Source organism: Leuresthes tenuis, unplaced genomic scaffold (assembly GCF_036924035.1).
Source record: "Leuresthes tenuis unplaced genomic scaffold, fLeuTen1.0.hap1 SCAF_13, whole genome shotgun sequence".
NCBI lineage: Eukaryota > Metazoa > Chordata > Actinopteri > Atheriniformes > Atherinopsidae > Leuresthes > Leuresthes tenuis.
Window position 1 is genome coordinate 572998 of NW_027325367.1, and position 12065 is coordinate 585062.

The 12065-nt window shown below is 43.5% G+C and overlaps 1 protein-coding gene across 1 annotated transcript in view; it reads right to left on the reverse strand.

Annotated features, from left to right (window-relative positions):
* LOC140266947 (C-1-tetrahydrofolate synthase, cytoplasmic-like) overlaps window positions 1-3826 on the reverse strand; it is a 9824-nt gene extending 5998 nt beyond the window's left edge. Inside the window, exons 1-3 of the mRNA XM_072362096.1 lie at window positions 3706-3826; window positions 1880-1982; window positions 1053-1137 (exon numbers count right to left, since the gene is read on the reverse strand). Of these exons, the coding sequence (XP_072218197.1) occupies window positions 1053-1137; window positions 1880-1982; window positions 3706-3790 (273 nt within the window). The 5' untranslated portion in view covers window positions 3791-3826. The remainder of the gene's footprint in view (window positions 1-1052; window positions 1138-1879; window positions 1983-3705) is intronic.
* Between the last annotated feature and the right edge of the window lie 8239 nt (window positions 3827-12065).

Sequence of the window (12065 nt, forward strand, 5' to 3'; positions counted from 1 at the left end):
ATCAAATAGAAATAAAAGTAAAATTAATATAATAAAATTAACATAAAATTAAAAAGTAAAATCAAACTAAAATAAATAAATTGTTAGGGAATAAAAACATAAATATGATGTAAAGTAAATAGAAATAAATAAAGGAGTAAAAACTAAAAAAGGAAAGAAAATAAATATATTCCAGTTAAAATAACAAATTAAATGTGACAAAGTAAATAAAATAATTAACACAAACTTTAATGAATTTGGATTCAAACTAAAGGAGAAAATTTGATTTATTGCACATTCAAAAAACTTTTTTGTCATGAATAATTCTTCATTTAATTTCAGTGGCATTAGTCAGTTAAAGGCTTCAGCTGACCGGCTGATAACAATCTTAGATAACCTAACTGTAACTAACCATTTCTAACCCTAACTAACCATTTCTAACCCTAACTAACCAAGTCAGACAGGTGAAGTCAGACAGGTGAAGTGAGACAGGTGAAGTCAGACAGGTGAAGTCAGACAGGTGAAGTGAGACAGGTGAAGTCAGACAGGTGAAGTGAGACAGGTGAAGTCAGACAGGTGAAGTGAGACAGGTGAAGTCAGACAGGTGAAGTCAGACAGGTGAAGTGAGACAGGTGAAGTGAGACAGGTGAAGTCAGACAGGTGAAGTGAGACAGGTGAAGTGAGACAGGTGAAGTCAGACAGGTGAAGTCAGACAAGTGAAGTCAGACAGGTGAAGTGAGACAGGTGAAGTCAGACAGGTGAAGTGAGACAGGTGAAGTGAGACAGGTGAAGTCAGACAGGTGAAGTCAGACAAGTGAAGTCAGACAGGTGAAGTGAGACAGGTGTCTCTTCAGCAGGTTAATGATCAACTTGACCTCGTTTGTGTGACTCTGACAGAAATCTGCCTCCACAGACTGATCTTTGGCTGAACCTGTGCAGGTTCAGGATGGTCCGACCGGTCCTGATCCGACCGGTCCTGGTCTGGAGAACAGGATCAGCACAGGACAGGACGTGTCCAGGTGCACCCTGTCTCTCCCCCAATGACACCTGGGTAACCCCCCCCCCCCCCTCACCTGAAGAACCACCAGACTGGGTCTGAATCCAGAGAACTCGTTCTTCATTTTCTCTACCTCCTTCTTCAGCCTCTCTCTCACCAACCTGCACACAAAGACCCAGGATCAGCAGTGAAACATGGACCAGCTGGACCAGCTGGACCAACTGAAACCAACTGGACCAACTGGAACCAACTGGAACCAACTGGACCAAATGGACCAACTGGAACCAGCTGGACCAAACGGGACCAAACAGGACAAAATGGGACCAACTGGACCAAATGGGACCAAACAGGACAAAATGGGACCAGCTGGGATCAGGTGAGACCAACTGGACCAAATGGGACCAACTGGACCAAATGGACCAACTGGACCAGCTGGACCAAACGGGACCAAACAGGACAAAATGGGACCAACTGGACCAGCTGGACCAAACGGGACCAAACAGGACAAAATGGGACCAGCTGGACCAACTGGACCAAACAGGACAAAATGGGACCAACTGGAACCAGCTGGGATCAACTAGGACCAAATGGGGCTAACAGAGCCAAATCGTACTAAAAGGGACTGGCTTGACCTATATAGGACCAACAGGACAAAATGGACCAACTGTAACCAACAACACCAGATGGCACCAAAAGTTGCCAGCTGGACCAGATGATACCAACTGGGACCTACTGGACCAGCTGGGACCAGTTGGGACCAGCTGGGACCAGCTGGGACCAGTTGGAGCCAACTGGACTAAATGAAACCAGTTTGACAAATTGCAACCAGCTGGAACAAGTGGAACAAACTGGATTCTGCTGGAATCAGCTGGACAGCTGGTCCGAGCTGGGATGGTGACCTACTTGGACGTCTTGTTTCCAGAGATGACTGTTGCTATGGAGCGTCGACTTCCTTGGCAACCGGAGGCCCCGAGGCGAAGCGAGTGGGCGGCCAAGGACAACATGACTATGGGGGGGAGAGAGAGAGAAACAGCTGGAATCACCCGACCCACCTTTGTTATTTCAGATCACAAACTGTCTTTCAGAAGTATTTGGACAGCTGACCATGTGACTCTCCTGCAGATGTTCTGGATGTTTCCGGGATCAGTTCCACTGATCTCAGTCCAGTTTGATGTCACATCACAGAACTCATACCGTCAGTACAAAAACAACAAGCCTCCCTCAGCAGCTCAGAACCTTCACGTCAGAACCTTAACGTCAGAACCTTCACGTCAGAACCTTCACGCCAGAACCTTAACGTCAGAACCTTCACGTCAGAACCTTAACGCCAGAACCTTAACGTCAGAACCTTCACGTCAGAACCTTAACGTCAGAACCTTCACGTCAGAACCTTAACGTCAGAACCTTAACGTCAGAACCTTAACGCCAGAACCTTAACGTCAGAACCTTCACGTCAGAACCTTCACGTCAGAACCTTCACGTCAGAACCTTAACGTCAGAACCTTAACGTCAGAACCTTCACGTCAGAACCTTCACGTCAGAACCTTAACGTCAGAACCTTAACGTCAGAACCTTAACGTCAGAACCTTCACGTCAGAACCTTCACGTCAGAACCTTAACGTCAGAACCTTCACGTCAGAACCTTCACGTCAGAACCTTAACGTCAGAACCTTAACGTCAGAACCTTCACGTCAGAACCTTAACGTCAGAACCTTCACGTCAGAAACTTAACGTGTCCCATCAGAACCTTCACGTCAGAACCTTCACGTCAGAACCTTAACGTCAGAACCTTCACGTCAGAACCTTCACGTCAGAACCTTATCGTCAGAACCTTAACGTCAGAACCTTAACGTGTCCCATCAGAACCTTCACGTCAGAACCTTCACGTCAGAACCTTAACATCAGAACCTTAACGTCAGAACCTTAACGTCAGAACCTTAACGTCAGAACCTTATCGTCAGAACCTTCACGTCAGAACCTTCACGTCAGAACCTTAACATCAGAACCTTAACGTGTCCCATCAGAAGTCTCACAGTAAAGTTCTGTACAATTAAAATACAACTGAGTGGCACTGGGGCCAGTTTGGGCTCAGCAGCTGGTTCTGTTTTGACTGGATTCGGTCTCACGGACCTGTGGACAGTTCCTGAAGAAAGGAACATCAGTCCAAGCAAACGCTGAACCTGCAGTCAGACGCGGAGATAAAGGAAATCTTTATCCTGCCAGGCTGATGGAAACAGTTATAAAGGTTCAGAAACCAGCCGACTCAGCAGGTTGGGATCTCCTCTTCTTCTCTTTTTCTGCAGCCAGGTTCTGGCATCTGATTTATCACAAAGCAGCAAAGAACTAAAGTAGTTCAGGAGAAAGAGTAAAACTGTGTTAATAAGCAGCTGTCAGAGCAGGCTGCAGCCATTTCTCTGCTTTCAGACTCAAACGCAGCACAAATAACACTGAGGTCTGGAGGTTTAAGAACACAGAAAAGGTTTTAAAACTCCTCCTCAGCCCCTGAGAAGCTGATTTCCTTCAGATTTTATCTCCGGTACTGTAAGTGAAACCTGCTGAGAAGGAATTAAACTACTTCTGAAAGCTCACCAAACACAGAAACGATTGAAAGTGAATCCAGTTTCTGCTCCAACTGCAGCTGTTAACCAGCAGCAGCATCAGCAGAAGAAGAAGAAGAAGGAGAAGGAGAAGGAGAAGAAGAAGAAGGTCTGGGACAAACAACAGCTTACCTGACAGCCAGCAGAACACCTCTCCAGATGTTTCCCACTCGGTCCTGAAGGCTCTGAGGGTGTTTCTGCCCGTATGGAAGTTCATCAGCGACACAAATCAAATCAGCTGCAGCTGTTCACATGAATGACTTTAATGAAGTTCTGTTCAAACCTGACTGGATCAGAGCAAAAACCTGAAGGAAAACCACAGCAGGATGGAAATGAAAGAAAGATATTTAAAAAATATCGTGATTTATTTCTGCATCTTTTATTTTTTTACAGATTTATTCTCTGACAGTCAGATTCTGTCACACTGTTCATAACATTTATGAACAAAAACACGTTTTATATGAAGCAAACAGCAGCTGCTGGTTGTTAATTGTTCACATTATGAGCAAATATTGACTAATTATGTTTAAAAAGTTGAGAATATGCTCAAAGTCCCAGTGAAATGTTTCCTAAAAACTCTTCAGGTTAGAGGAAAGTCTGGATTTTCCTTTGAAATGAAAATAAATCACAAAATTCTTCACATAATTGAGTTCTGGCTGACAGTTATTCATCCAGATGTGTTGCTTTGTGGCTTCTTTTTAATTCATATTTCATTTTTAAATGAGGTTGAACAAACATCAGAACTTGTGCATTTATTTTTCATATTTTCTCAAGATTCAGAGAAACATTTGGTAGAAATGCAAACCTTAAAAAACTGACACTAATGAGCTTCCATACTGTGTGTGTGTTGCGTCACATGCTATCAGTGTGTTGTGTGTTTCCAAGGCGTTTCTGCCCTGAACTGAAGCAAACCAGCCGAGGACTGGACTGATAGGGGGGGGGGTCAAAGGTCGGACTGGGGGGAGCTGAGGGAGGAGGTGCGTCCCGCTCTGCTCTCAGCCAATCAAATCCCAGAGTGTCTGGGAGGCCACAGAGGACAGGAAGGAGGAGGAGGGACTGCTTTCCTCACTTGTTCAGCTTAAAAACTTGTTTTCTTCCTCAGGCACTGGGACAGCTGCCCAGGTGCATTCTGGGAAATGTAGGAAAGTTGACATTTGCCTTCAGATTCGGACATGTTTGCAGTTCCTGATAAAAATACTGAAGTGATTCTGTGAAGAGAAAGTCTAAATAATCAAACAGATCTAATGATCAACATATTTTTCACAGCAACTCAATAAGCAGACAGTAGAAGAAAATTCCTGTTCACTTTTATTCATTTATTTTAGAGTGAAGTTTAATGAGCCTCCTTCGTATCTGAGCTATGATGTCACAGGAACCCGGGTTGCGTTCGGGTTGCGTTCGGGTTGCGTTCGGGTTGAGTTCGGGTTGCGTTTGGGTTGCGTTCGGGTTGCGTTCGGATTGCGTTCTGGTTGAGTTCGGGTTGCGTTCGGGTTGCGTTCGGGTTGCGTTCGGGTTGCGTTCGGGTTGCGTTCGGGTTGCGTTCTGGTTGAGTTCGGGTTGCGTTTGGGTTGCGTTCGGGTTGCGTTCGGGTTGTGTCCTGGTTGTGTCCTGGTTGTTTTCCGGTTGTGTTCCGGTTGTGTCCTGGTTGTGTTCTGGTTGTGTCCTGGTTGTGTCCTGGTTGTTTCCCGGTTGTGTCCTGGTTGTGTCCTGGTTGTGTCCTGGTTGTGTTCTGGTTGTGTCCTGGTTGTTTCCCGGTTGTGTCCTGGTTGTGTTACTCCTGCAATATCTGTGCTGCAGTTCAGTTTCTGACCAGCAGAGGGCATAACTGACTCTGAGCTGCTTACATGAGGCCCAGAAACCAGTCTAACCTCTGTAAAGCATGAAAATTATACATATAAAACACTGCTAGTTTTACCTCAGTGTTCAAAAGAGAAATGTGGAGAAAAATAATCTCATAGATTTTTACAGTTTATGAATGGAACAGGGTCAGAGCAGCATAGAGCCTCAGGTAGAGTGATGTTCTTCAGGATGAAGCAGTTCTTGGGGCAGCTGTGGCTCAGGGGGTCAGATGGTTGTTGGTTCAACCTCTCACTTCCCTTATTGTTGAGTCAAAGAACTCTTCATGAGCTCAGATGGTATAACAGCGTAAAGTAAAGTTTACTCCGACAGCTAAGATAAGAGAACAGAAAAGGCTGGGATACAGAAAGTCCCTGTTTGCTTTAAGAAATGAAGCTGGAAGCAAAGTTCCCAAAGTGCCAGGTTAATGGAAACTTATCCCAGCCCAACACCAAAGGATGCAGCATATACTGTAGTATATATTTCTATCAGCCTGTGTGATTTTATACACATTTCCCCTGAAATGAAGCGAGGTCTCGCCCTCCACTGCTCAGTGAAAAGGACCAACCCCTGATTCTCCCCTTGGTGAGGCTGTATCACCTCTTTGTTTGAGGGATGAAGGGTTAGCAGAGTCCTGGGGGGAGGAACCAGGATTGGACTAAAGTGATGCTGTTGGTGTCCTCTTCCTGGAAAAAGGAAGAAGGACTTTTCTTGGTCTTCTCTGTTATCTCAGTGCTCAGGTTTCCTTCTGTCTCCATGCTGGGATCGTAGTCGTCTCTCCTGCATCCCTGCTGGGTCCTCGGAGGATTTTTCTCTGACCAGAACTCGCAGGGACTTAATTCACCTGCTGTTTGTGTCTCAGAAGTTCCTCTTTTCTGCTTTTTGTTCTCACAGTTTGATCCGATCAGGCTGGAATGAAAACACAGTGAAGTGAAACAGAAACTCTGGCTCAGCTTGTTTCACTGACGCCCTTTTCACAGCGTTTCCTCATTTCAGGGTCTTTAAAATACGACTTTTGCATAAATTTTCATAAAGGTTGAAGTTGTGAGCTTGAAGCTGCAGGTGAGTCAGAGGGAAGTGTCCCAGCACTCAGAGATCAACACTTCTATCAGCCTGGGGACGCTCAGCTGGTGAGTACAGCATCATCTGAGTTAGGTTTCAGCAGAGGAAGTAAAAAACGTGATTCTCTGCTGCTGGAGATATCGCTGATATCTGGATGGTGCTGAAATAAAGTAAGTGAACTTTGCTTCCTGCTCTGCATGTTGGTCCTTTTTGAGTGATGACCTCAGAATGAAAGGTTCTCTTTTGATGCTGTTGGACATGAAGGGAACCCACACTGAGAACCGTTCTGTTGGTCAGTCTGAAGAAGCACTTCCTGTGTTCAGCACCATGTCTGCAGGGCCTGATTCACCTCCTGTCGGGCCCCAGGGTCAGTATCTGCTGTTGGGCCCCAGCTGTCTGTGTCAGTTCATCATTAAAGCAACCAGCTGATGTAGCAGCAGTCTGGGAGTTATTTCCATGTCCAGATCTTTATGGAAGGATCTTTATGGAAGGATCATTATGGAAGGATCTTTATGGAAGGATCATTATGGAAGGATCATTATGGAAGGATCATTATGGAAGGATCTTTATGGAAGGATCATTATGGAAGGATCATTATGGAAGGATCTTTATGGAAGGATCATTATGGAAGGATCATTATGGAAGGATCATTATGGAAGGATCTTTATGGAAGGATCATTATGGAAGGATCATTATGGAAGGATCATTATGGAAGGATCTTTATGGAAGGATCATTATGGGAGGATCTTTATGGAAGGATCATTATGGAAGGATCTTTATGGAAGGATCATTATGGAAGGATCATTATGGAAGGATCTTTATGGAAGGATCTTTATGGAAGGATCATTATGGGAGGATCTTTATGGAAGGATCATTATGGAAGGATCATTATGGAAGGATCTTTATGGAAGGATCATTATGGAAGGATCATTATGGAAGGATCTTTATGGAAGGATCATTATGGGAGGATCTTTATGGAAGGATCTTTATGGAAGGATCATTATGGAAGGATCATTATGGAAGGATCTTTATGGAAGGATCATTATGGGAGGATCTTTATGGAAGGATCATTATGGAAGGATCATTATGGAAGGATCTTTATGGAAGGATCATTATGGAAGGATCATTATGGAAGGATCTTTATGGAAGGATCTTTATGGAAGGATCTTTATGGAAGGATCATTATGGAAGGATCATTATGGAAGGATCTTTATGGAAGGATCATTATGGGAGGATCTTTATGGAAGGATCATTATGGAAGGATCTTTATGGAAGGATCTTTATGGAAGGATCTTTATGGAAGGATCATTATGGAAGGATCATTATGGGAGGATCATTATGGGAGGATCTTTATGGAAGGATCTTTATGGAAGGATCTTTATGGAAGGATCTTTATAGAAGGATCATTATGGAAGGATCCTTATGGAAGGATCTTTATGGAAGGATCTTTATGGAAGGATCTTTATGGAAGGATCATTATGGAAGGATCATTATGGGAGGATCTTTATGGAAGGATCATTATGGAAGGATCTTTATGGAAGGATCATTATGGAAGGATCTTTATGGAAGGATCTTTATGGAAGGATCTTTATGGAAGGATCATTATGGAAGGATCATTATGGGAGGATCATTATGGGAGGATCTTTATGGAAGGATCTTTATGGAAGGATCTTTATGGAAGGATCTTTATAGAAGGATCATTATGGAAGGATCCTTATGGAAGGATCTTTATGGAAGGATCTTTATGGAAGGATCTTTATGGAAGGATCATTATGGAAGGATCATTATGGGAGGATCTTTATGGAAGGATCATTATGGGAGGATCATTATGGAAGGATCATTATGGAAGGATCTTTATGGAAGGATCTTTATGGAAGGATCTTTATAGAAGGATCATTATGGGAGGATCATTATGGAAGGATCATTATGGAAGGATCATTATGGAAGGATCTTTATGGAAGGATCTTTATGGAAGGATATTTATGGAAGGATCATTATGGAAGGATCTTTATGGAAGGATCATTATGGGAGGATCTTTATGGAAGGATCTTTATGGAAGGATCATTATGGAAGGATCTTTATGGAAGGATCTTTATGGAAGGATCTTTATGGAAGGATCTTTATGGAAGGATCCTTATGGAAGGATCTTTATGGAAGGATCATTATGGAAGGATCTTTATGGAAGGATCATTATGGAAGGATCTTTATGGAAGGATCTTTATGGAAGGATCTTTATGGAAGGATCCTTATGGAAGGATCTTTATGGAAGGATCATTATGGAAGGATCTTTATGGAAGGATCATTATGGAAGGATCTTTATGGAAGGATCTTTATGGAAGGATCATTATGGAAGGATCTTTATGGAAGGATCTTTATGGAAGGATCTTTATGGAAGGATCTTTATGGAAGGATCCTTATGGAAGGATCTTTATGGAAGGATCATTATGGAAGGATCTTTATGGAAGGATCTTTATGGAAGGATCATTAAGGAAGGATCTTTAAGGAAGGATCTTTATGGGAGGATCTTTATGGAAGGACATTTTCACATTAAATCTGAAGGAGGTTTTGTTTTTGTGGGACAAACAGCTGATTTGTAACCAGACAGAAACAAGGAGGTGATTCTCATCATTTCACCTGCATTCCCAGAAATCCCCTGAAGAATAACTGGACTTTAGCTCCGGGTCGGGACTATTTTCCGGGTATTTTTCGGCTGACGTGTTCTGACGCCTGCAGCAGATTAACTTCGGCCTCCATCTGTTTCTGTTCAACCTGTTTGAGTTTACCTGATGCTCACAGAAACTCACCTGCGTGTGTTTAAACCACCGAGGATGAGGAATTAAAACAGGAACTGCTTCTAAAGTGGTTTGATGGTTACTGTGATGCAGCAGCAGGTGTGACTCACCTGTCTGCTGCAGCTGATAATCAGCAGGTGAGAGCAGGAGGAATGTGGCTCAGCAGCAACCTGCTGAACACACCTGGGCACAGGTGACAGCAGGTCTGACCGACCTGTGAAATGAACGAGTGTTTCTGTCAGGGTCACTGATGAGGTCACTAATCAATAAACTGAATCCTGAATGAAAGGATAAGACTAAATCACACATGGTGGGATTATTGATTATTGATGAGCAGCAGAAACATAAAAAACCGACAGAACTGAAGTAAATTCAATTTAATCTGATCGAATTCAGCTCAAATAATTATAAAAAACCCAGAAAAGATGTAAAACATCAGAGTTTAATTTGAATTTAAGTGACTCGGTTTGAAAAAGTCTGAAAATGAACAGAAATGTCTTCAGATTTATTATTGATCATTAGTCAAACTGATTAAATGTTCTTTGTTTTTGCTTTTAAAGTTTAAATTTCTGTTTCAGCTGATCAATAAGTCCGAGGTGCAGCTGATCGATCGGTGGGGGGGGGGGGCACAGAGGCACCGTGGCCCGTGTGGTTCTGGTTCTGGAGGCTCAGCCTCTCAGCTGATGGGAAACAAACTGAAAAACATCCAAATGTTTTATGAGTGGTTCCTTATAAAAGATTTAAAACTCGGGTTCTGTGGGTTTGGGTGGACCTGGAGTCAGCAGGCAGCCAAACAGGTGCAGCAGGTGAGTCCGGCAGGTAGCCCCGCCCTCTTCCTGCCCGACCGGTCGGGCCTTCATTCCTCCCCAGGTGAGCTGGTTCAGGTATAAAAGCTGAGGAGCAGGACCCGGGCGTCAGAAGGGAGCCGGCCGGCGCTGATGATCCTCTCTGGTCCAGTGGTTCTAGACAGTTCAACAGCAGTGAGTCCGTTTGTGAAATGTTTAGGACCACTTGATCCGGGTTAAGGAGCTGACACACCTGGAACACACCTGGAACACACCTGGAACACACCTGGAACACACCTGGACACACCTGGAACCCACCTGGAACACACCTGGAACACACCTGGAACCCACCTCCGGTGCAGCAGAGCATCAGGTGGGCTGGAATCATTCAGGACTGAAGGACTGAGGCTCGGTTCTGTAAAACTTTGACATGAAATGCTTGTTTATGATTGTATATGTTTGCAGTTTGTTTGTTTGTTGTAAACAGAATATTTATATATATATATTTATTTATTTCACAAACAAAGAAACAAAGATGTCTGACTGAGAAAAAGAAGTAAAAGTTCTTTTGAAATGTTCATCCGGGCCTGATCCCGTTTGTTTGGTTCTGCCTCATCCTGCTTATCTCAGAACTGTTTAAATAAAGTTTAACTTGTTCAAAGTTGTCGGTCATTATTTCACGTCTTTGAGTTCTGAATCTCATGAATCTGGCTCAGCCGGTTCAGCCCGGTTCAGCCCGGTTCAGCCCTCCTCTCCAGAACCTTTGGACCAGAACCTGCATCCAACAACATTTATGATATAAAAGCTGAGAGTTTGATTTAAAGGTAGTGAAAGGACTGAAATCACATTGGTTAGTTGCTTCCTGTTTACTGACCTTAAACACACCAACAATTACAGTTATGCTCTTCCAGTAGTTCTGTAGCAAATAGGACAGCTTCCAATGGAAAACCACCAAATACCCAAAGCATGTTTATGGAAATATTTTAATAAGGACAACTAATGATGTAACAAATTACAGACTTTTCCTTTAACAAAACATGTGCCGAGGACTTTTAAGTCCAGCTTCAATGTCTCAAAATGTGCATTAACACTGAAAAGTCTAACAGTCTAATGTTATTTTTGTTTTAAGTTCTTTTATTTTGAAAGGGGGCGGAAGTTTATTTTGTTGATTCTGTGTTGGATTTCCTGTTCTGGTACAATCTGCTCTGTTGAGCAGCGGCTCCGTCAAAAGTAGAAGTCCAACGTAAAGATAAGGAGAGCCGCTGCTGAGACGCCCGGTGACGTCACTCTCATTGAGCCGTTAGCGTCACCAACGGCCACCGCGGCGCAGCCGTTACGTTCCCATGGTAACACACGGAAATAAGTTGAAAATAAATAAGACATAACAAGAGACCGATCCCTGGACAGGGTTCATAAAAGGAGAACATGCATTTTACATGTTTTCTTCTGTATATTGGGGGGGGCAGGTTGGTATTTTCTCAATATTGGGGGCGACACGACCCCCCCAAAGAATGCGTGGTTACGCCATAGGGTTACATCATAAGGTGTGTTACCTGGTTGTTTCACCGGCTCTCAGATGTTTGGTGAAATTAAACTCAGGTATGAGCCGCAGCTTTTCTCTCCACCAGTCTGGAAGCTGGAGTCAGTTCAGCAGGTGGGAATCTAACAGAATGCTTTATATTTACAGGCCGGGTTGTGTTGCTCTGCTCAGACTCATGGGAGACGTGCTTGTTTCCTGCCGTTTCCATGGTGATAGCGGCGCCCTTTGCGCGCGACCTGAGCGTTTATGTGCATCATTGTTCATGAATGAAACAGCAGTTTGGATGTGGTTTAAACCACAGAAAGATTGTTGTCGCCCTATCTGAGACAGTAGAAAAGATAAGTTACAGTAAGTTATAGTAAGAGTTGATGGAAGAAGGTTTTAACTAACTGAGAAATCCTACAGATCAAACCCTCTATGCATTCAATAGACTGACCGCAGGTAAATCTTATCAGACAGAAATGGGTTTTTACTCCG